Source organism: Heteronotia binoei, chromosome 21 (genome assembly GCF_032191835.1).
Source record: "Heteronotia binoei isolate CCM8104 ecotype False Entrance Well chromosome 21, APGP_CSIRO_Hbin_v1, whole genome shotgun sequence".
NCBI classification, from domain to species: Eukaryota; Metazoa; Chordata; class Lepidosauria; order Squamata; family Gekkonidae; genus Heteronotia; species Heteronotia binoei.
This window is the reverse complement of record NC_083243.1, coordinates 94,728,588-94,749,302: the sequence shown is the minus strand read 5'-3', so window position 1 is coordinate 94,749,302 and position 20,715 is coordinate 94,728,588. Positions and strand designations below refer to the sequence as shown.

Below are 20,715 nucleotides of genomic sequence, written 5' to 3'. Positions count from 1 at the left end.
ACCCCACGTGCACCGTGCATCTGCTTTCCAGGCATGGATGACAGGAATTACTGGTGACAGAACATGGTGCAATTTTGTTCCAGAACCAAAGGGAAGAAAAAAATTCTCAGAAATCAAAAGAGGGGCAAATCTATTTATCCCACATTCCACTCATGAGAGTCCTGCAGCCTCTAAACTAAAATGAAATAAAAGCCTTTACAATGTGGAGTATTTCATGCTGCTGCAATGCTAGAACACCACTACCAGTAATATGTTTTTGTGCAGAACTATGGTGGTGGACAGACTATGACCAAAATGTGCCATCTTTGGACTACCACAGAACCACAGTCACAATGGCACCAGCGAACTCACTGTCATGTTATAAACAATTTTATTAGTAACATATGGTAGCAAAGTTATATCTATATCTTACAACTTAAAAAAAAGGAAAAGTTTATCTGCCCCATATCTTGCTTTTCACTGTCATGCAGAAAAGTTGTGGCTGCAGAGAAGGTCCATGAAGCAGAGTGGATCAGATTGTAAAGCCGAGTATCAGCTGGCAGTGAGCAAAAAGTGAGGGCTGGCAGAGGTAGTGGCAGTATGGAGAGATGTACACAATGGATGGCAAAGAAAATACAACCCAACATGTGTTGACAAGTAGATGGCCGGTAAAAATGTAGGATGAGGAATAACAGGGCCAAGACCATTAAAACCCAAGTCATGCTTCTATAGTAATAAAACTCAGGATAGACCAAACAGGTGAGAAACTCTGGAACAAACAGCATCATGATAACCCAAGATATAAGTAGGTTGAACATGGGTCTACCATGACTCAATATAAAAGCAAAAAATAGCCCAAGATGATACCAAGGGTGAACACAAATTCAGTATGGAATTTCAATCCAGAAACAGGGATGAACTCAGGATAACTCCTGAGTGGGAAATCACCCAATGAGTAGGAAAATCTGTCCTTTAACTATTCAGGCTATAAAATATGCTATCACAACTTCTCTCTTAATGTAATACTGCCCCCAAGAATTTAATTCCAAACACCTTATTTGTTCCACACTGCACTGTGCCCAAATTCCAAGGTTCTTCATTGGACTATGTAGTCCTGAGGATGAGACTCTTGTATTTTAATATCACAGGACTCCAGGTTAATATAAAACAAAATAAAAACTTTATTTGTACAATAAGCATATTGGTTTCAAGATGTTTATAGCTTAATGCAGACCAACACAGCTAGCCACCTGAATTTATTCCCCAAATTTCTGTCTTTTAATGGAGACACTGGATAATGATGAAGGGTCTAAGTGTCACTATTATGTGTAAACAGACAGCTTATAGCATGTGCTGCAAAACAGAAAGTAGATCTGGAGGCTTAGATGATCTACCTGACAGCAGGTTGCTGGCTGCCAGAAGTCTTACATCAGCCAGCAGAGTCAGCATGACACAGCAAGTTGCTGATTGGCTGTCCCATGTATAAATGTACAGAGTAACAGTGGTGATTGTGGGCTTAAGGAGTTGGAGTGCAGCGGAGCATATTGTCAGTCAGGAGAGTGAGTTGGTGTAAATAAATGTATATAGTGGTTTTACAGCTACTGTGTACAGCCTTCATTCTTGCGTCGCTAAGCATCACCCTCTTGGTCTCTCTACGCGCATCAACAGGGTTATGGGCCCAGCACGCTTCCGCTGCGCCTAGAACCTGAGACCTGAGAGAGAGGTGGTAGAGAAAGGACGCTGACTTGCTCCAGAGGCTGCCTAGGAGGTGAGACCAGCAGTGGCTGAGAAGAGTCTGAGCAGGATGGCTACAGCAGCAGCTACAGTGCTGGTGGATAAGCTCACCACTACCAACTACAACACCTGGTCGCTGAGGTTAGAGCATTTCCTGAAGAGAGAGGGGCTTTGGGACTGTGTGTCAGCTCCTCCAGCTAATCCCACAGCGGCAGAGGCCGTCAAGGATCAAAAAGCTCTAGCCAACATCATCCTGAGTGTTGCAGACGACCAGCTGGTGCATGTCCGTGGGCACCAGAAAGCAAAGGAGGCTTGGGAAGCTCTCAAGGCTGTGTATGTGCAAAGGTCAGCCGGCACGCTGATATCCCTATGGAGGAGGCTCTACAGGAAACGTGTGCCGGCCGGGGAGTCGATGAGGGACCACCTCGACGGTATGTCTAGTTGTTTCCAGGACCTTGAAGCAAGAGGGAAGGCCGTGGCTGACGAAGATAAGGTGTACATCTTGTTGAGCTCTCTGGACGAGAGATATGACATGCTGGTGTTAGCATTTGAAGGGCAGGATGCTGACAAGCTAACTTTGCCTTATGTGACCGGCAAACTCCTGGCTGAAGAGCAGAGGCTGCTGGAAAGCAAGAGAGAGCAGACTCAAGCCAAGGAAGAAGAGAAGCCGAGGTCTGTCGGGGCTGGTTCCAGCTGGCGAGCCGAGGAGGAGGAAAAAGCCTTGCAGGTGCGGAGGAGGCGCTGCTATCGGTGTAATCAGCTCGGACATTTACAAAGATTTTGTCCTCAGCAGCAGCAGCGGAAGAGCCGGCAGCAGTCTTCAAGGACTCCCCAGGTGACTCTGGTAAGAACTGGTCCGGGACTGCAGAGTCAGCCTTGGGTTGTGGATTCTGGGGCTACTCAGATATTCTGCTGCTGTGAAGAAGAGCTGCAAGCCAGCTGAGCAGAAGACTGTCAGCTTAGCTGATGGGAGACAAGCTAGCGTTCTTTGCCAAGGCACGGTCTATTTTCCGGGACTTAAACACAGGTTTGAAAATGTATTATGTGTGCCCGAGCTAGAAACTAACTTGCTAAGTGTCTCTGTTCTGGCAAAAGCTGGGTTTACCATAGTATTTGATAAGCAGGGCTGTGCAATTTTGAAACAAGGTAAACAGCTGGCTAAAGGCACTCTAAAATCCAATGTGTATGAGCTCATACAAAATGTGGGGAAAGCTCATACTGTATGGAGTAGACAGCCACACAACAAGTGCATTCACAGGCTGCATAGAAGGCTGGGCCACGCCAGCTATAATACAATAAACAAAACTCTAGAAATACTAGAGGGAGTGAAGGTTGACAAATGCAATGCCTTTTTAGATTGCAATGTTTGTAAAGAAGCCAAATCAAGGGCAGTTCCATCGACCAGAAGGAGTGTACGAGTGTCGGAGAGACCACTCCAGTTAATACATGCCGACCTGGTGGGGCCGTATGTACCCAGTGTTTCAAAAAATAGGTTTGGGTTAATTCTGGTTGATGACCACAGCAGGTTTGCATGGGTATATGCCATTAAACACAAAAGTGATGTCTGTGCCACCTTCAAGTACTGGGCAAAGAGAGTGCAGAAACAGCTGAATGCAAAGATTGCCTCAATTCAGACTGACCAGGGGGGTGAGTTCCTGAATAAAGAGTTTGCCAATTATTTGAAGCAAGAAGGCATAGAGCACAGGGTGGCCAATGTTTCCTCTCCATGGGAGAATGGAATTGTGGAACGGAGAGGTGGTGTACTCCAAGGTATTTGCCATGCTTTGTTGCAAGATAGTGGTCTCAGGCAAGCATACTGGGGTGAAGCCTTAAAGGTGTCCTGTTATATTTCCAACCGTTTGTGGACAGAGGCTATAGACGATATACCCTACAAGGTCTTGTATGGGAGGAAGCCATCCCTAGATCACCTCAGAATATTTGGTTCAAAGGCTTGGGTGAGCATCCCTCTGGATAAGAGGAGAAAGGGAGGTCCCAAAGCCAAAAAGCTTGTGTTTATAGGGTACCAAAATGGCATTTATTTTTATTTTATTTTATTTATTTGGGATTTGTATCCCGCCCTTCCCACAAGTGGCTCAGGGCGGCTTCCAACAACTAGTCAACATAAATTTAACAATTTTAAATATAAAACAATTAAATAATTAACATTTAAACATTTAAACATTAAAACCATGAAGTCCTGGAGGTTTGTGGACAATAATGATTTGATTAGGCTGAGTAGGTCTGCCTCGTTTTGCGAGGATGAAAACTGGTCAAAGATTCATGCCAGTGAAGTGCCTGGGGAAAATAAACTGCAACTGTCTCTGGAGAGTGAGGAGGAGCAGAAGCCAGAAAGCTCACTGAAGCAGGAGATATCTGAGGCTGTAAAAAGGGAGCCGGTCAGAGTCTCTGCAAGAGAAAACAAGGGGGTGCCGCCAAAAAGATATGGTTTTGACACTGATGTTAATTATCTGGGCAAGGGAAATAGTTTGTCAGATGGAAAGCCAAGGGGCTGTGTAAGTGCACCAGAGGTACATGTGGATACTTCCTTCACAAGGGAAGAAGGAGGATATACTTATGTATACGATGACCATCCTAAAACGTATCCCAGTGTGCTGGAGCTGTTAAATGAAATGTCTCTTGGAGAGGAAGGAGACACCTGAGCAAAGCCTGGAAGAAAGGCTGTAAGCAATAACTGAATTAGAAAGGTTGCAATGTGCAAATGTAAAGTGCTGGCAAAAGGAATGCTGTAAAATAAAACAAACTTACTGTTTGAAAATGTATGATAAACTATGTAACTAAACTATTGTAAAACTGGACAGAGATGTAACAATTCTAAAAAGCTGCAAATGTTATGTTATGTGTAAGAAAAAACCTGAAATCTGTAACAAGTCTGTAAGCAAATGTGAATTGAAAAATATGTGCGCTTGTGTTGAAAGTATACGGTACTGTGTGTTAAGAACAAGTCTGGGAAACAAGCCAGCAAAAAAGATAAGGCAAGTGCTCAGTCTGGGCAGAGAGCCAACTGAGTAGATATGGTCAGTCTGGGCAGAGTGCCAACTGATAACAATGTGCTTGCAGGTTAATTGGCAAGCAGAGCAAAATGTGTGTGCGTTAGCACAAGTGTTCAGGAGAACAAAATACTGAACTGAACTGTAATGTATATATGGGAATGTATGTAATCAATGTATTGATGGTAAATTGATCAATATGTATAAGCAATGTTGTAATGGATGGATGTCAGCACCGCTATAACCTGAGGAGGGGTGTCACTATTATGTGTAAACAGATAGCTTATAGCATGTGCTGCAAAACAGAAAGTAGATCTGGAGGCTTAGATGATCTACCTGACAGCAGGTGGCTGGCTGCCAGAAGTCTTACATCAGCCAGCAGAGTCAGCATGACACAGCAAGTTGCTGATTGGCTGTCCCATGTATAAATGTACAGAGTAACAGTGGTGATTGTGGGCTTAAGGAGTTGGAGTGCAGCGGAGCATATTGTCAGTCAGGAGAGTGAGTTGGTGTAAATAAATGTATATAGTGGTTTTACAGCTACTGTGTACAGCCTTCATTCTTGCGTCGCTAAGCATCACCCTCTTGGTCTCTCTACGCGCATCGACACTAAGAGGAGAAGTGTTCCTTGACCCTGAAGGCCTGACATCATTTTGTTCTATTTCGTAATAGAATTTTGGGTCTGTAGGGTATCCCTGTTATCTTAAGAACAAGGTAGCACTGGTTATAAGAACATAAGAGAAGCCATGTTGGATCAGGTCAAGGACCCATCTGCTTCAACACTCTGTGTCACACAGTGGCCAAAATCCAGGTGCCATCAGAAGGTCCACCAGCAGGGCCAGAACTCCAGAAGCCATCCCACTGTTGCCCCACAAGCACAAAAAAGATTATTAAAAAAATCACATGTGCAACTATTGGAAAAGATTCAACCTGCATGGAGAATCAGGGGGTGGGGTGGGAATTAATCACAAAATCAACAGAATAATACAATGCAGCTCTTGCTGAAGCAGTAATAACAACATGTCTCCTACCTACAAAAGATGCTGGCGTACAGGGAAACAAAGGGGGGAAGAAGATGTGCAGGTTGTTCTTAACTAGGTGCTCTGGGAGCAAACTGAGCCACACTGGTGCTGTTAGCAGCAGCTCAAGGCCTTGCTGCAGTCCCTTGGGCAGAACACTTGCCCTGTATATAGAACAAAAGGAGCTGATGTGCTAGTCTGTGTAGGGTGCAAGTAACAGAGGTTGCCTACCACTGAATGAGACTCTAGGTAGGGGAATCATGTTTGAATGATTCTCCAGGTAAAACCGACATGTAATAAAATAGCATGTGTGAGAATTCTAGCTCAAGCTTTGCTCATACATGAGGGAGCTTGAGATAGGAGAATGTACTACTTGACACTGCATGAAGTATTACATTTTGGAATGTGCATATTTAATAATTCCTTACACAAAGAAAATAAGCACAGCTCACAGTGGAGGGAATCTTTCTCCCTACTGTGCTGGTTTTTGTGTGGAGTTTTAAAAATGTTAAATAATACTGAAAGCTAGAAGCTAACACTGTTAAATAGCACTAACAGTATTAAATAACAATGAAATCTAACAGTTTGAAGTGATATAATCCACTCTACCACCTAAGAGCTGTCTCATTTCATTCTCTTGCATGTCTGAATCAGGCATTATTTAAAAAAAAATCTCTGGCATTCAATTTTTCCCCTGTGCTTTTAAAATATAAAAATATTCACATACAAAATCCAATCCATTGTCTATACCAGTGTTTCCCAGAGTGGGTGATATTGCCCCTTAGGGGGCGCTGGAACGATCCAGGGGGGTGGTAGTAGCCTTGGGTGCAATTGGGGGGGGGGCGGTCAATAAAAATAAAGGGGCGGTAGAAGCATAAAGGAAGAAGAGGAGAGGAGAGAAGAGAAGAGGGTGGTAGATATCAAAACATCACGTTTCTGCGAGGTATCCAGAATTTCTAATGTAGAGAAAAATTTCCATTAACAAAGATAGAGTGTTCCTTTTTGTCTGCTACTTAGTGCAAATTCACCTAATTTGACTAGTAATAAGGGCCAGAACTCCTTACACTTAAAATATAAGAAGAATGCAGTTTATTTACAAGACAGAATAAAAAAATAGAGGTGTATAGACAAACAAGAAGCAAAGAAACAAAAAAATTTGCAACCCTATCCTAGCCAATACATGCTACAACTAGCAGCTTCTCAAGGTTGCTTGCAGTTTCTTCCTCAGCAATACAGTTCAAGTCAGGACAGTGGAAGCACTGAGGCAATTGCTCAAACTTCTCTGAAGAGTTTCAACCTGCAGCTTTCTCCTCACAAGGTTTTCTGCAGAGCGACAAGCTTCTTACAGTCCTCTGGTTACCAGATGGTTGCTTCTGTTGATTTCAGCCAACTGCAACGCCCCAGACACAAGAGTGTCTTCTGCAGGGGCAGCACATGGGAGTGGGCAGGGTAGGCACAATCTTGCCAGCAGGCAAGGCAAGCCTAGAGCCCCGGGCAGCGCTGCTGCACTGCCTTTTTTTGCAGGGCAAACGTTGCCTGTGCTTGTTGGAAGCTTCCAAGGAAGCCTCCAAAGAGAGCCCCATTTTACCGCTGCCTGCTGCTTTCAGGTTGTGCAATCGTGCCAGAGAACCTAAATCATATCATAGTGCCAACTGCTGTGGGAAAGAGAACTGAGATGATGGAATTGTACTCTGCACCTACTTAGAGTAACAGCTGTCTCTCATGCTGCAGGGAGTTATCTTGGCATAAAATCTATTGTCTTTTTTCTGTAGGATAGGTGATTCTAGAATGAGACCTCTAAAAATAAGACACCTCCTGCCCCGCAGGATGAAACAATGATAGCTCCTTCATGTCCCTCCCTCGGATGTTCGTATTTCACTATACCCCTCCCTCTGCCGAGCAAGCTACCCCATTTCGACAAGCGTCTTCTTTAAGCGCGTAAAAGAGGGCGCCAAATCTAGTCAGCCGATCAGAACTTGCCACCCATCAGTAGGCCCCGCCGGAACTCGACTGGAGATTCTGCGTGCGCCGCTTGTCTCTTTCCTCTATCATGTTTTTCTCCGCCCAGGGGGTAGATTGTGAAACTTAAAGGAAGGAGCCGCTTTCTCGCGCCTTATTAGTAGGCGAGTTCCAAGGCAACACGGGGCCGTCTGGGTTTGGGGGAACGAAGGCTAGGCCACAGGAGCGCAGGTGAGGGTTTGTCGCTTCTCTTTTCCGTGATTTGTCACGGAGGCACACAAGATCGGGTGGCGGCTTTCTGAGAGTCTAGTGCTCCTCTGTCCCTGTATCGTTTCGAGCTCCTCTACTCCAGTATCATATTACAGATAGAAGCAAGGCTAGTCTTCAACTGCCGTCTTGTTAAATTGATTCACGTCTTAGTTAACTAGAAATCTTGAAACGGGGCAGTGGGGAATGAATGAATGGGTGATTCTAGTTGGGTGGCTCCTAAACTATGCAGGACCTCTGTAAGGCGCTCCTGATGGGAACTTTCGTTTACCATATATTAATATACTGTATTGGAAAATAATTTTTAAAAACAAACAAAAAAACCACATTCAGAAGTGTAAGCGTTTGCCCTTTCAAGGGTTACACTGTGGGACGGAAAGAGGAGATAAATATCGCTGCAAGTACTTGGAGCCACTGTGGCTTTTTTGGGTTTCTGAGAGCATTCTGACATGCATACCTATTGTTCAGTGTTGGTGGTAATGACGTGGAGACTTTGCTACAGCAAAACAAAAGTCCACCGGTACTTTAAAGACTGAGAACGTTTATTCCAGTGTAAACTTTTGTGAGTCAGAGTTTACTTTTGTTTACTTATGTCTGATGAAGTGTACTCTGACTCTGAAAGCTTATGCTGGAATAAATTTGTTAGTATTTAAGGTGCCACTAGATTTTCTGTTTTATTCCAAGTTACTGGGCACGGATGATTTATCTCTGATTTCTTTGACCTTAGAATATTTATTTTGGTCTCACAATATCTTTGTAGAGTAAAAGAGATTGACTTGACCAAGGCCACCCAATTTAACTCCATGGCTGAACAAAGGATTTAAGCCTTATCCTAAACTTGAAATTGTAGCATCCCAGTGATACCTGAAACCCTCAGTGCCATAGATTTGTGGATATTGGTGATAAATATTTTGTGGTAGTAGAATTTTGCTGTGAAAAAACAATGTTATGTATTCTTCATAAAACTGCTACACATACACTGTGTGAGCAAAATCAAGGCATTATTTTGTTCTAGCTAAAATTGCATTAGCTGTATGTACTTTTCCAATGATGAAGGGGATGCAGGTTGAAATTTGTTGATTTGTATGCCTGGCAGTAAAAGTGAACAAAGTAGCAGTCTTGCTCACCTGAAAGAGAAAACTTGCTTGTAGGAGTGATCTCAGGTTAAAGAACCAATGGATACTTGAGCTGTAATTGGTGATAACTGCCTAAAATGTATTTGTAGATGAGTCCTTGTTTGTTCATTCATTGTATGGCACAGGACAAAGAAAAGCGTTCAGTTGCATAAGGTGACATATAGTAACAACACAGTGAGTACAGCCTAATTTTCATGGCTTGCATGTGACTGGCAGAAGTGGTCTCATTTTGGATAGTTTTTGATGGAAGTGTTCTAAGAGCCATCTGTTCAAGAAAAAATTATTTACTGATTTTGAAACATTTTTATTTCAACTGATTGTGCATCTATTGCAAAGGAATTGGGGTTGATGATGCAAACTAAAAATGTGGACCTATGTTTGGGAATTAGAATTCTCAAGAACCTAGTAATCATATAAAAGTCTTTTCCAGGGATTGGACAGAATGACCTCTGAAAAACAGTCAAAGAACAAGAAATGGTTGAAAACATTTGAGTATCCTTCAGAAAAGGAGGCAAAATCAACTAGGAAAAGGAAACGAGATCAGGGGGAACTGAAAAATGAGCTACAAACAAAGAAATTGCTTGTCAGAAAAATCTCCAAGCTTCCAGAGAAAACTGGTAAATTCAACCCTTGAAATTTTATCAGACACCTGACTGTATAATATGGGTTTAATTGAATTATCTTTGTATTGTGCTGTCACTTTCTTACTTCTTGCAAACAAACATTCTAGTTTCAAGGAAATCTTGAATTCTGTGCTTGGGCCATTTCATATGGGAAATTGTTCCTGCACAGTGGTTATCTCTTGTGTAGAAAAAAAAATGTGAAATGGCTTTAACCACATATTTATGATGGTGTTCCTTTTAACTAATAATTTAATGTTTCCTTGCCTCGTGGCAAAAATTAGACAGATTTAAAGATGGCTTAATAACTAAAAAGCAAAGGAAATGATCCTTTAGGCTGTAACTAAGTCAGAGAATAACTCTATATTGTTGTCTCCTAACATTAGAAATGGTATGAATAATGCAGGTGAGGCAAGAACTGAAAAACACCCGCAGATATGCTAATATCTTGGGTCCAAGCTACACGGACCAGCAGCAGAGTTTTAGATCTGCATTCTTAAATGTAGGTCTACATTCCCATGTAAAGTGCAAGTGGAAGGTGTGATTGAATGGAGACCCATATTTGGATAGTGCTGGACCTCCCATTATTACCTGTATGCGCTTTTCTCTTAATTAGCATCCAATTAGAAATAAGACTGAAGTACATGTATATGTGCAGCCCCACAGTGGGAACAGCCACTGTGGCTGTTTCAGCTTGCAAAAATAGTATAGGAAGGGAAAGATGAAGACCCTACTCCCCCTGTGGCACACTCTTAGTTCCCTGATAATATATATATCTGTAAGTTGAAGTGAGAAACCCTCAAACATGACTCATATCACACATATTGTCTAGTTTGGCCTTAAGGGCAGATGCTGAAAGTGGAGGGGGGTTTACACTATGCCCTTTCAGCATTTTCAGTACTATATTCTCTCTTATTTGGGAATGGGGCAGATTAAAAAAGAGAGTCTGTTGCCATGATGTCTGTTTTGTATCTTACTAGCCCCAGCGTCTAAAATCAATTGGGAGTTTTACTGTTGACTTGAATAAAGACAGCATATTTAATGTTCTGTTCATTTTATTGCCTTAGGGCAAGGTTCCCTGACCTTTTAAAGCCTGCAAGCACATTTAGAATTCTGACATGACATGGTAGGCATAACAACAAAATGGTTGCTGCAGGAGGCGGAGCCAGCCACAAAATGATTGCCACAGCTTGACTTCAGTCACACTGTGTAATAATAATAATAAATTTTATTTATACCCCGCCCTCTCCGCCGAGGCAGGCTCAGGGCGGCTTACAGGACATGGTAAAAGCCATGTTAAAACAATAAAACAAGATAATACAATTCAATACAATTAACAATTAAATATTTAAATAATCTAAAAACAATCTAAAAAATATAATCTTATAGTGCTACTATCTCAGTCATAATAATGATGGCGTGATGTTTATTCCAAGTTCCATCTTAGAAGGCTAGCCAGAAGAGGGCGGTTTTGCATGCCCTACGGAATTGGCTAATATCCCGTAGGGCCCGCACCTCTTCCGGCAGCTGGTTCCACCATTGGGGTGCCTTTATAGAGAAGGCCTGTTCTCTAGTTGTTTTTAATTTGGCCTCCTTTAGCCCAGGTACTTCCAGAAGGTTTTGTGAACTGGATCGTAGTGCTCTCTGGAGAACATATGCAGAGAGGCGGTCCCTAAGGTAGGCAGGTCTTCGGCCATATAGGGCTTTAAAGGTAATAACCAGCACCTTGTAACGAACTCGGTATACAATTGGCAGCCAATGCAGCTCCCGCAGCCTAGGCTGCACATGTTCCCACCGGGGTAGGCCCAAAAGCAGTCTGGCTGCCGCATTCTGCACTAGCTGCATTTTCCGAGTTCGGCACAGGGGCAGCCCCATGTAGAGGGCATTATAGTAGTCTAGCCTCGAGGTGACCGTTGCATAGATCACTGTTGCCAGGTCATTGCATTCCAGGAAGGGAGCCAACTGCCTCGCCCGCCTAAGATGAAAGAAGGCAGATTTGGCAGTGGCTGCTATCTGGGCCTCCATTGTCAAGGAATACTCCAGTAGCACTCCCAAGCTCCTGACCCTGCGCACTGGTACCAGTGACGCACCGTCAAAAGCTGGAAGGGAGATCCCTCCCTCCGGACCACCACAGCCTAGGTAAAGGACCTCTGTCTTCGCTGGATTCAATTTTAGCCCACTTGACCTAATCCAATCTGCCACAGCTTGCAACGCCCGGACCAAATTTATAGGGACATCGGCAGCCCGGCCGCCCATCAGTAGATAGAGCTGGGTGGCATCCGCATGCTGGTGACAACCCAGCCCATATCTCCGGGCAATCTGGGCAAGGGGGCGCATGTAGATGTTAAATAACATCGGGGAGAGAACTGCCCCCTGAGGCACCCCACAATTAAGTAGGTGTCTCCAGGACAGCTCTCCCCCAATCGCCACCCTTTGTCCCCGGCCCTCCAGGAAAGAGGAAAGCCACTGCAAGGCTAACCCCTGAATCCCTGCGTCGGTGAGGCGGTGGGTCAACAGCCGGTGGTCGACCATATCGAATGCAGCCGAAAGGTCTAACAACAGCAATACCGCCGCACCACCTTGGTCCAGATGTCGCCGGAGATCATCCATGAGGGCGACCAATACTGTCTCTTTCCCATGGCCCGGGCGGAAGCCGGACTGGAATGGATCTAAGCTGGAAGCATCATCCAGGAAACTCTGTAGCTGCAACGCCACAGCCCTCTCTATGACTTTGCCCCAAAAGGGCAAGTTTGAGACCGGCCGGTAATGAGCCAATTCTGATGTAGCTTTTTTCAGGAGGGGGTGGACCACTGCCTCTTTCAGAGGGGATGGAAAAGAACCCTCCGAAAGAGATCTATTTATGATGTCCCGTATAGGACATCTCAGCTCCTCCTGGCAAGCTTTAATTAGCCAGGAGGGGCACGAGTCCAAATCGCAAGTTGTTGGGCGTGCAGTAGAGAGGATTCTGTCAACTTCCTCTAGGCCGAGCGGGTCAAAACGGTCCAGAGTCAAACCAGAAGACAGGCATGGAGCCTCGAGTTCACATACTGTATCTAATATGGCAGGGCAGTCGCGGTGGAGCGACTGGACTTTGTCTGCAAAAAATTTCACAAATGCCTCACAGCCTATCTCTAATTCCTTAACATTTGGTTTGCCTTGTGGCAATGTAGTAAGGTTCTGAATTGTCCGGAACAATTGTGCCGGGCGCGAATTTGCAGACGCAATCTTAGCCGCAAAGTACGTTTTCTTTGTGGCCTTGACTGCCATCTCATAGGACCTCATAAACTCCCTATAAGATGCTTTAGCCGCTTCGTCACCAGTACGCTGCCATTGCCTCTCTAGCCGTCTGAGGCCCTGTTTCAGCTGGCGTAGTTCCGGGGTATACCATGGCGCCAGCCTAATCTGAGGTCGCAGAGGGCGTCGAGGTGCGATCTCATCAATGACCCTGGAGAGCCGGCTATGCCAGGTCTCAACCAGGTCATCGAGGGAATCACCAGAGGGCCAGGGATTCCGCAGAGCCATTTGGAACCATTCCGGATCCATCTGGCTCTGTGGGCGAGCCATAATGTGCTCATCACCTAGACAGGTTTGGCGTGGAGCGTCCACACGAGCCCTGAGGGCGAGGTGGTCCGACCATGGCACCGCTTCTGCGATTATATCGTCCACCATAACCCTGGCTGCAAAGATCAGGTCTAACATGTGCCCGGCCTGGTGCGTGGGAGATGTAACAAATTGAGAGAGCCCTAGTGTCGCCATGGATGACACTAGGTCCGTCGCCGAACTGGAGGCCGGGTCATCAGCATGGACATTGAAGTCATGCAGGATCACCAGCCTTGGGTGCTCCAACGCCCAGCCTGCCACAGCCTCGAGCAGGGACGGTAAGGCGTTGGCTGGTGCGCTAGGCGAACGGTACACCAGCCAAATCGCCAACCCCTCTCCAACTTCCTACGCCAGACTGGCACATTCAATACCTTCGATCTTTGGGGCTGGGAGCGCCCTAAAGGAGTAAGCCTCTCATATGAACAACGCCACTCCTCCCCCCCGCCCGCTAATCCACGATTGGTGAAAGACTGAGTAACCCGGGGGAGCTGTTTGTGAGAGGGCCACTGTATCTCCCTCTCGAACCCAGGTCTCAGTCACGCAAGCCAGGTCCATGTCCTGCTCGAGTAAAAACTCTCGAAGGACAGAGGACTTATTATTAATGGACCTGGCATTGCATAACACCAATGATGGAGGTGGGTCATCCAATCTGGCCCTACTACCTGTCACCGTCGGGATGGGACACAGACTGGAAAGTGGTCGAGCACTGGCTGGTCTCGACCCCCTTCCCCTATATCGTTGCCTGTTCCCACCGCCATACCTCCCCCTCCCCAAGAGCACTGGAATCCCTGAGCCAATCATCCCGGCTAGTGGAACCGTTGTCATAGCCAATGCCTCCAATGCCGACTAGCACCACCCTCAAATAACTCCCCAATCCACTCCACCCGCTGGCTCCCAATTTCAAATCAACCCAATCAAGCCCAACCCAAATCTCCCTTTGTACATTAATTGGTAAAACACATAGGTTAAATCAAATGGCAATAATTGACTATAAATCCCTCCCTAATAAACACCCTCAAATTAATTTGCCCAAAAAATTGTATCATTCAGACCCAATCAGTACCATAAAACAATCACAATGAGTTAATTGACCAAATCCAATTAAGCTAGCAATTTATGAGCAGATGGAGGTAGAAATTGCAGGAAAGTGCTGTCGTGCTAATCAGTGCAAGTTCTTCCCAACCAGGATAAAGTGCGGAGTAGAGTGGTAAGTAAAGTGCTGAGCAGAGTAAAGTGCAGAGTGCAGGCGTTGAAATAGTGCCGTATTGGATGGTATACATAGAGTAGCGGTCACACACCAAGGCGTAGGGTAACACATGTCCGGTAGCCAAGGGTTCAAATCCAGTATCCCCCGTGTAACCTGGCAGGTCCGGGAGGGGTGAAAACCCCCCTCGTGTCCCCCTGTCACGCTACAGGGTTCCACAGTTGCCTTGTGGAATTGACCAGTTCATTAAGGTCTTTACTCTTTGAAAGTCCTTGCTCCGTCCACGTGCCCGACAACTCCCGGGCTCTCTTCTCTGCTAACAGCACCTTAATCGCTGCCAGTTCCCCCTTACGCGGTGCTCCTCTCCGGCGGCTGGCCGCATCAGCAGCCCAGCCCCCCGATAGCTGCGTCCGTCGTATGGGAGTATCCGGCCCTGCTTTCCTCGGCATCAGCCGGCTCCGCTCAACGCCACCCGACTCCGCTCGTCAGTCGGTCGGCCGCGCCCCAGCCAGATAGCCGCTTCGGCTACCTCCGCGTCCGTAACAGGCCCCACCTTGCAAAGTCGGCAGCCAAACTCCGCAGCTCTCCGCGGGCCCTCCGACGACGCACACCTCTCCTCTGAGGTAGAGTGAAGTTATATTTCCTAGGTTTGCACTTGATAGTTTGCACTTGATGTTTCAGGTGGCTAGCAAGCAGAAGGAAGCTTGGTTTCAGGGAGGTCTAGCACCGAGCTCCTGCCTCGTCACCATCTTGGAATTCTGAATGAGTCTTCCGCTGTAGTCGCCTTAATAGTCTGCCCTGATGTGGGCTGGATTAATTTCCCTCTGCCAAAGTCCTGAAGGATGTGTAGTACCTTGTGGTGTGATAGCAGCTGCTGCCAAAGCAACATTTAAAAAAAAAAATCTGCACAGCCAATCAAATCTCCAGTACTCGGTCAGAAGTGAGTCTGTCTTACTTCCTAAAAACACTTGGCAGATGCCAGAAAAGGTCATAGGTGCCATGGTGACCTCAGGTACCATACTGGTGATGGGGACCTCTGTCTTAGGGAGTACTTTTTGATGGTGTAGCTTTTTTGCTTCCTTCTGTATTTTATTTATTATGACTTGCCTTGCAAGTTGAATGTTGACTTCACTTGATCTTTCTCTTCATCCATCTGACATCATGGGTTTGGAGGAAGTTATATTCAATTGCTTTGTATATAATTAGACCACATTGTGGACATGATTGAACAGATCCTGTATTGTGTAAATAGGCCTAGTGACCCTTTCAGGAAAAAAAAGAAAAGAATAACGCAAGCACTGTAGAACTGGTTGTGTTCAAAAAAAGAGAAAAAGTTGTGTTGCTCAGCAGAATTCTCCCTGAACACAAATGTTTTTAGGCTCTTCTGTGAAGAGTCAGCAGGTCTGTTGTTGAAAACAAAATGCATCAAGCTACTGTCAGTGCACACAAAATAAACTTGGAATATTCTCATTTAATCTGAGATTCACGGAGAATTTCTGGGATTAATGCTGTCATGCTTTTGGAATTTTTAGTTTCTTAACTAGGGCCAAGATTTGACCTCTGTATTGCCACTATAACTTGAATACTAATTTGAAGATTGAGCTTTCCTCCTACACTATTTTTAACGGTTTCTGGGTTTTTGGCAGTGCATTGCTAAAATGTGTGCCCATTTAGATTGTCAGGCTTGATATACAAGAGCTTATTGAGGGTGACTGACTATAGGAAGTAGACTCTGAAACTACATTTGTTATAAAATTGCACTTCCAGATGTATGTGGAGCCCTTGTTGTCTTGTGTGTGGTTGCTTTCTGGATAATGAAAATAATAGTGTCACAATAATATGTTGTGAATCAGATTTGGCAGTACGAAAGCAAATGAAACCAATTCAAGTGTGTGCAAGAGCCCCATGGCGCAGAGTGGTAAAGCTGCAATGCTGCAGTCGGAGCCCTCTGCCCACGACCTGAGTTCGATCCCAGCAAAAGCTGGTTCAGGTAGCTGGCTCCAGGTTGACTCAGCCTTCCATCCTTCTGAGGTTGGTAAAATGAGTATCCAGTTTGCTGGGGGGAAAGTGTAGATGACTGGGGAAGGCAGTGGCAAACCACCCCGTAAAAAGTCTGCCATGAAAACGTTGTGAAAGCAACGTCACCCCAGAGTCGAAAACAACTGGTGCTTGCACAGGGGACTGCCTTTACTTTTAGAGTGTGTGCAGTGTGTCCTGAACCAGTTATTTCAGTGATTATCAGCCCATCTGTAGGAATGAAGACTCTCGACATGTGTTGAGGGGAGAATGCGTCTGCCTTGCCCCTTTGAGCAAGGGTTTATTTATTGCTGCCTCAGTAGTGCCAGAAAAAAAAACAGCTTACAGCATCAAACAGACAAAAGCCCTGACAGGAAGTCATATGTCCATGAAGTCATGTCTTCAAAGCCCCCAAGATTTGACACAGCCAGCAATTTATCAAGAATACATGTGTCAGCAAAAGGAAGCAAGAATACGAGTGTAAGATGTCTGTGCCTTTTAGCCTTTCAGACACACCGTGGGCGGCTCAGGCCGATATGCCAAACGCATGATCCACCCATATTTCTGTCATCAGGCTTTGTGGGGTCTGGGGGCTCAAGCGCGTGAGCCCCACACCGTCAGTTTTTGATTGCCTTCATTTATTCTAAGGAGAGAACACCTCTGTTCCTCTTCAGTTAAATTCCTTAAAAAACTCAAAAATTCAAATGTGCATGCACGCGTGCGCATGCAAGTATGTGTGCATGGTTTCGACAGTGATGTAAATGTAAAAACACAACCTAGTTTCTTGACAACAGCAGAGAAGAAATTTTTAAAAAAATCTTTTGTGTAATGGTGAGTTACATGGTTTGTTTAAAGTGGCTTGTAGGTTAATCACTTCCTAGTTTGCCTTCTATTTTTAGCTTTTTTTGCTGCATTTGGTACTTCTGTAGTAGTGATTTCACATATGCTATTTTATCTGTGATGGTTTCACGTATACTAGTATGAAGGAATTAATCTGCCTTTAGGTTGTTTTACGTAGTTATCATTTTGGGGGAGAAAAAACAATATTTTAAAAACTTTCCTTAACATGGATTACATTGTTCATAGAGAAATATTTTAGAAGAGGTTTTTCCCAATTTCTCAATTTCCAATTTTTCCACCAGAAAAATTGAAAAACGCCCATTTTTCTCCAGTATATACTGGGTATTCTGTCTTTAGGACATGTAGGAGGAGACAACTCTGTTATTTCTGTGGAGCAAATTCCATTTTTCTTTTTTCTGCTATGTATACACCATGCTTGCTGAATTCACATTACAAGTATTGAAAAATGCCTGTGTTCTTCTCACTTCCACTGAAGCAGAGCAGATGTGGTCTAAGTGATCACATAAACAAATGTTAAATGTCTTTTTATTGTCTAGCAGGTCAGACTTTCCATACCTCCATAATCAGAAATACAGGAACACCTTTTTATCAGCAAAAGATGCAGAAGAGCATTATCCATTATGTCTACCAACATATGCTGGGTTCCTCTGTTGGGGCACAGCTCAGGAAGGTAAGTGATTCTTTATGCCACCTAGGCTTCCTGTAGTCTCCTTTTAACTCAGAGGCTGTTTTCGCACTGACCTTAATCAGCAGTGACGCCCCTCTTCACCATGCAGGATCGGCGCGGATTTCGCACTAATTGCCGCGGAGCACCCGGAAGAGCCGGAAAGTCCCGCGGCTTTTGCGGCGCAAAGGGAAACCGCCAAAAACCAGTTTCCATTTGTGCCGCAAAAGCCGCGGGACTTTCCGGCTCTTCCGGGTGCTCCGCGGCAATTAGTGTGAAATCCGCGCCGATCCTGCGCGGTGAAGAGGGGCGTCGCTGCTGATTAAAGTCAGTGCGAAAACGCCCTTCATGTTTTTATTTGGGGCATTCTACATAGAACAAGCAGAGAGTACAGATTCTCTACTCTTGCCAACTTTTCTGACCATTGGACTCATGCTTACGTTTCACTGCTTTATAAATGCATAATAGAGTATCTGTGAATCTTGTTTAGTGTAAGTCCTTCTTACAAGTTTTGAGTAGGGACATTTCTTAGCATGTTCACTGCATATATTATCACATGTATATGCTACTGTACACCATTGCATCATGTTGCCGTGTTTCTTTTCTTGTCATATTTCCCCATGCCTTTTTCCTTGTCATTCATTAGAATAATAGTCCATTGTCAGCTCACTAAAATGCCTTCCTCAACCTCTCTTTTAAAACTAGATTTCCTGTAATGTGATAAGTCAATCAGTTCTTCTAATGGCTTATGAATGTACTTAATAAAAAACTTTGGGATTACATCAGATTATTTATTCTGGCCCCATAAGGCCAAACTACACAGTGTAATCATGTGTCAACATTTTCTTTCTTTTTAAAATTGTAAATGGTCTCTGAATGTGTGAGTTTCAGTGACAGAGTGGCTGTTTTAGCCCTCTCCTTCCAAGCCATTTTTCTGTTCAGAATTTTCTTCCTACAACTGTGTTCTCCCTGTTGTGTTGAGGAAAAGGTATGGGAACGTCTATCTTTTCTCCACCTCCTTCTTGGGGTGGGGGAAGCAGATTGCCACAACAACTTTGAATGTGCAATTGAGTTTATTCTTCACTTATCTTGCTGTTGCATTATTGAAATCTGCAACATCCTCAGTTGCTTTGGATGAAAGAAGAAGAAAACATTGGAGAAAGTATACATATTTCATGCATCTGGGTGTAGTTTGATCCAGTCTCCTTTGTCAGCCGTGCAAAAAGGTGGAAGACCAGTATTGGCAGAACACTTTTTAATTGCATGGTCTGCATTCCCCTTTTCTCATTGTCTCTGCAACAGTGTCTCCAGATGCCTTTTATACGTTCCCTCAACTCATACTGCTTGTTCAGAACTGCAAGTCCCTTTGATAGGAGAGTTACATGTCTGGAGTGGCATCCAACTCATTCCAGCACAGTTGCTGTGGGCTCCAAAGGTGGAGATATCATCCTGTGGGACTATGACGTGCTTAATAAAACCTGCTTCATAAAAGGGGTAAGTCATTATAAAGGTGGACTGCAGTGTCAGCACATAGTGTGTGTTAGCAGAACAGGATATTTTATTTTTATTTATTGACTTTGGATTTATATCCCGCCCTCTCCACAAGTGGACTCAGGGTGGCTAACAATCATTTAAACCAACAATTTTGGGTTACAGGATTAAGAAATAAAACTTAAATAATGTATTAAGATACATTATGGTGCTACTCAAAGCTTAATATAGGTGGGATCACAGCTTTCTTCAATCAGCAGTCCAGTTAATATTGATGTCATCATTTCTTCTTTCCTGACAGTGGTCCTTATGATGGTTGCAGTTCCTCATAACTGATGTTGCTCAGCAAGTATTAAAGTGGCAGTCCTCTCCCATTTAGGTATTATAGGCCAGTCAGAATAGTTTTGCCACCAAAAAGGCCCTGGCCCTTGTAGAGCTCAGTTTGGCCTCCCTTGGTCCGGGGATAGATTTTGTGCTCCCAGACACAGTGCTCTCTGGGGAACATATAGGGAAAGGCAGTCCCATAGATAGACAGGTCCTCAACCATATAGGGTGTGGAGAAATGCCATTTTAGGCTAGGGTTTTCTGTGACTTGGCAGGAAGAGGCTTTCATACTCAAATAAGGTTTTGGGCCTAAGGCGGGCAAAGCAGTTGGCCCCTTTCCTGAAGCGTCGGGACCTAGCAACGGTGATCCATGCGACGGTCACCTCACGATTGGACTACTGTAACGCCCTCTACATGGGGCTGCCTCTGTGCCGGACCCGGAAGTTACAGCTAGTGCAGAACGCGGCGGCCAGGCTGTTACTTGGTCTCCCAAGATGGGAACATGTACGGCCGGGGCTACGCGAACTGCACTGGTTACCGATTGTATACCGGGTCCAGTACAAAGTGCTGGTTATCACCTTTAAAGCCCTATATGGCCGAGGACCAGCCTACCTGAGGGACCGTCTCTCCCCGTATGAACCCCAGAGAGCACTGAGGTCAGTAGGAAAGAACAGACTGACTACCCCTGGGCCAAGACAAATTAAACTACAGAATACTCGCTCTCGGGCCTTTTCGGCCGCAGCCCCACATCTCTGGAACCAACTCCCAGAGGAGGTGCGGGCCCTGCGGAACCTTGATCAGTTCCGCAGGGCCTGCAAGACCACCCTTTTTAA

General features: G+C 44.9%; 1 protein-coding gene across 1 annotated transcript in view; it reads left to right on the top strand.

Annotated features, from left to right (window-relative positions):
- Positions 1-7,695: 7,695 nt before the first annotated feature.
- DDB2 (damage specific DNA binding protein 2) overlaps positions 7,696-20,715 on the top strand; it is a 35,112-nt gene continuing 22,092 nt past the window's right edge. The window contains exons 1-4 of the mRNA XM_060261681.1: positions 7,696-7,930; positions 9,533-9,719; positions 17,943-18,073; positions 19,370-19,561. Coding sequence (XP_060117664.1) covers positions 9,545-9,719; positions 17,943-18,073; positions 19,370-19,561 — 498 coding nt within the window. The 5' untranslated portion in view covers positions 7,696-7,930; positions 9,533-9,544. The remainder of the gene's footprint in view (positions 7,931-9,532; positions 9,720-17,942; positions 18,074-19,369; positions 19,562-20,715) is intronic.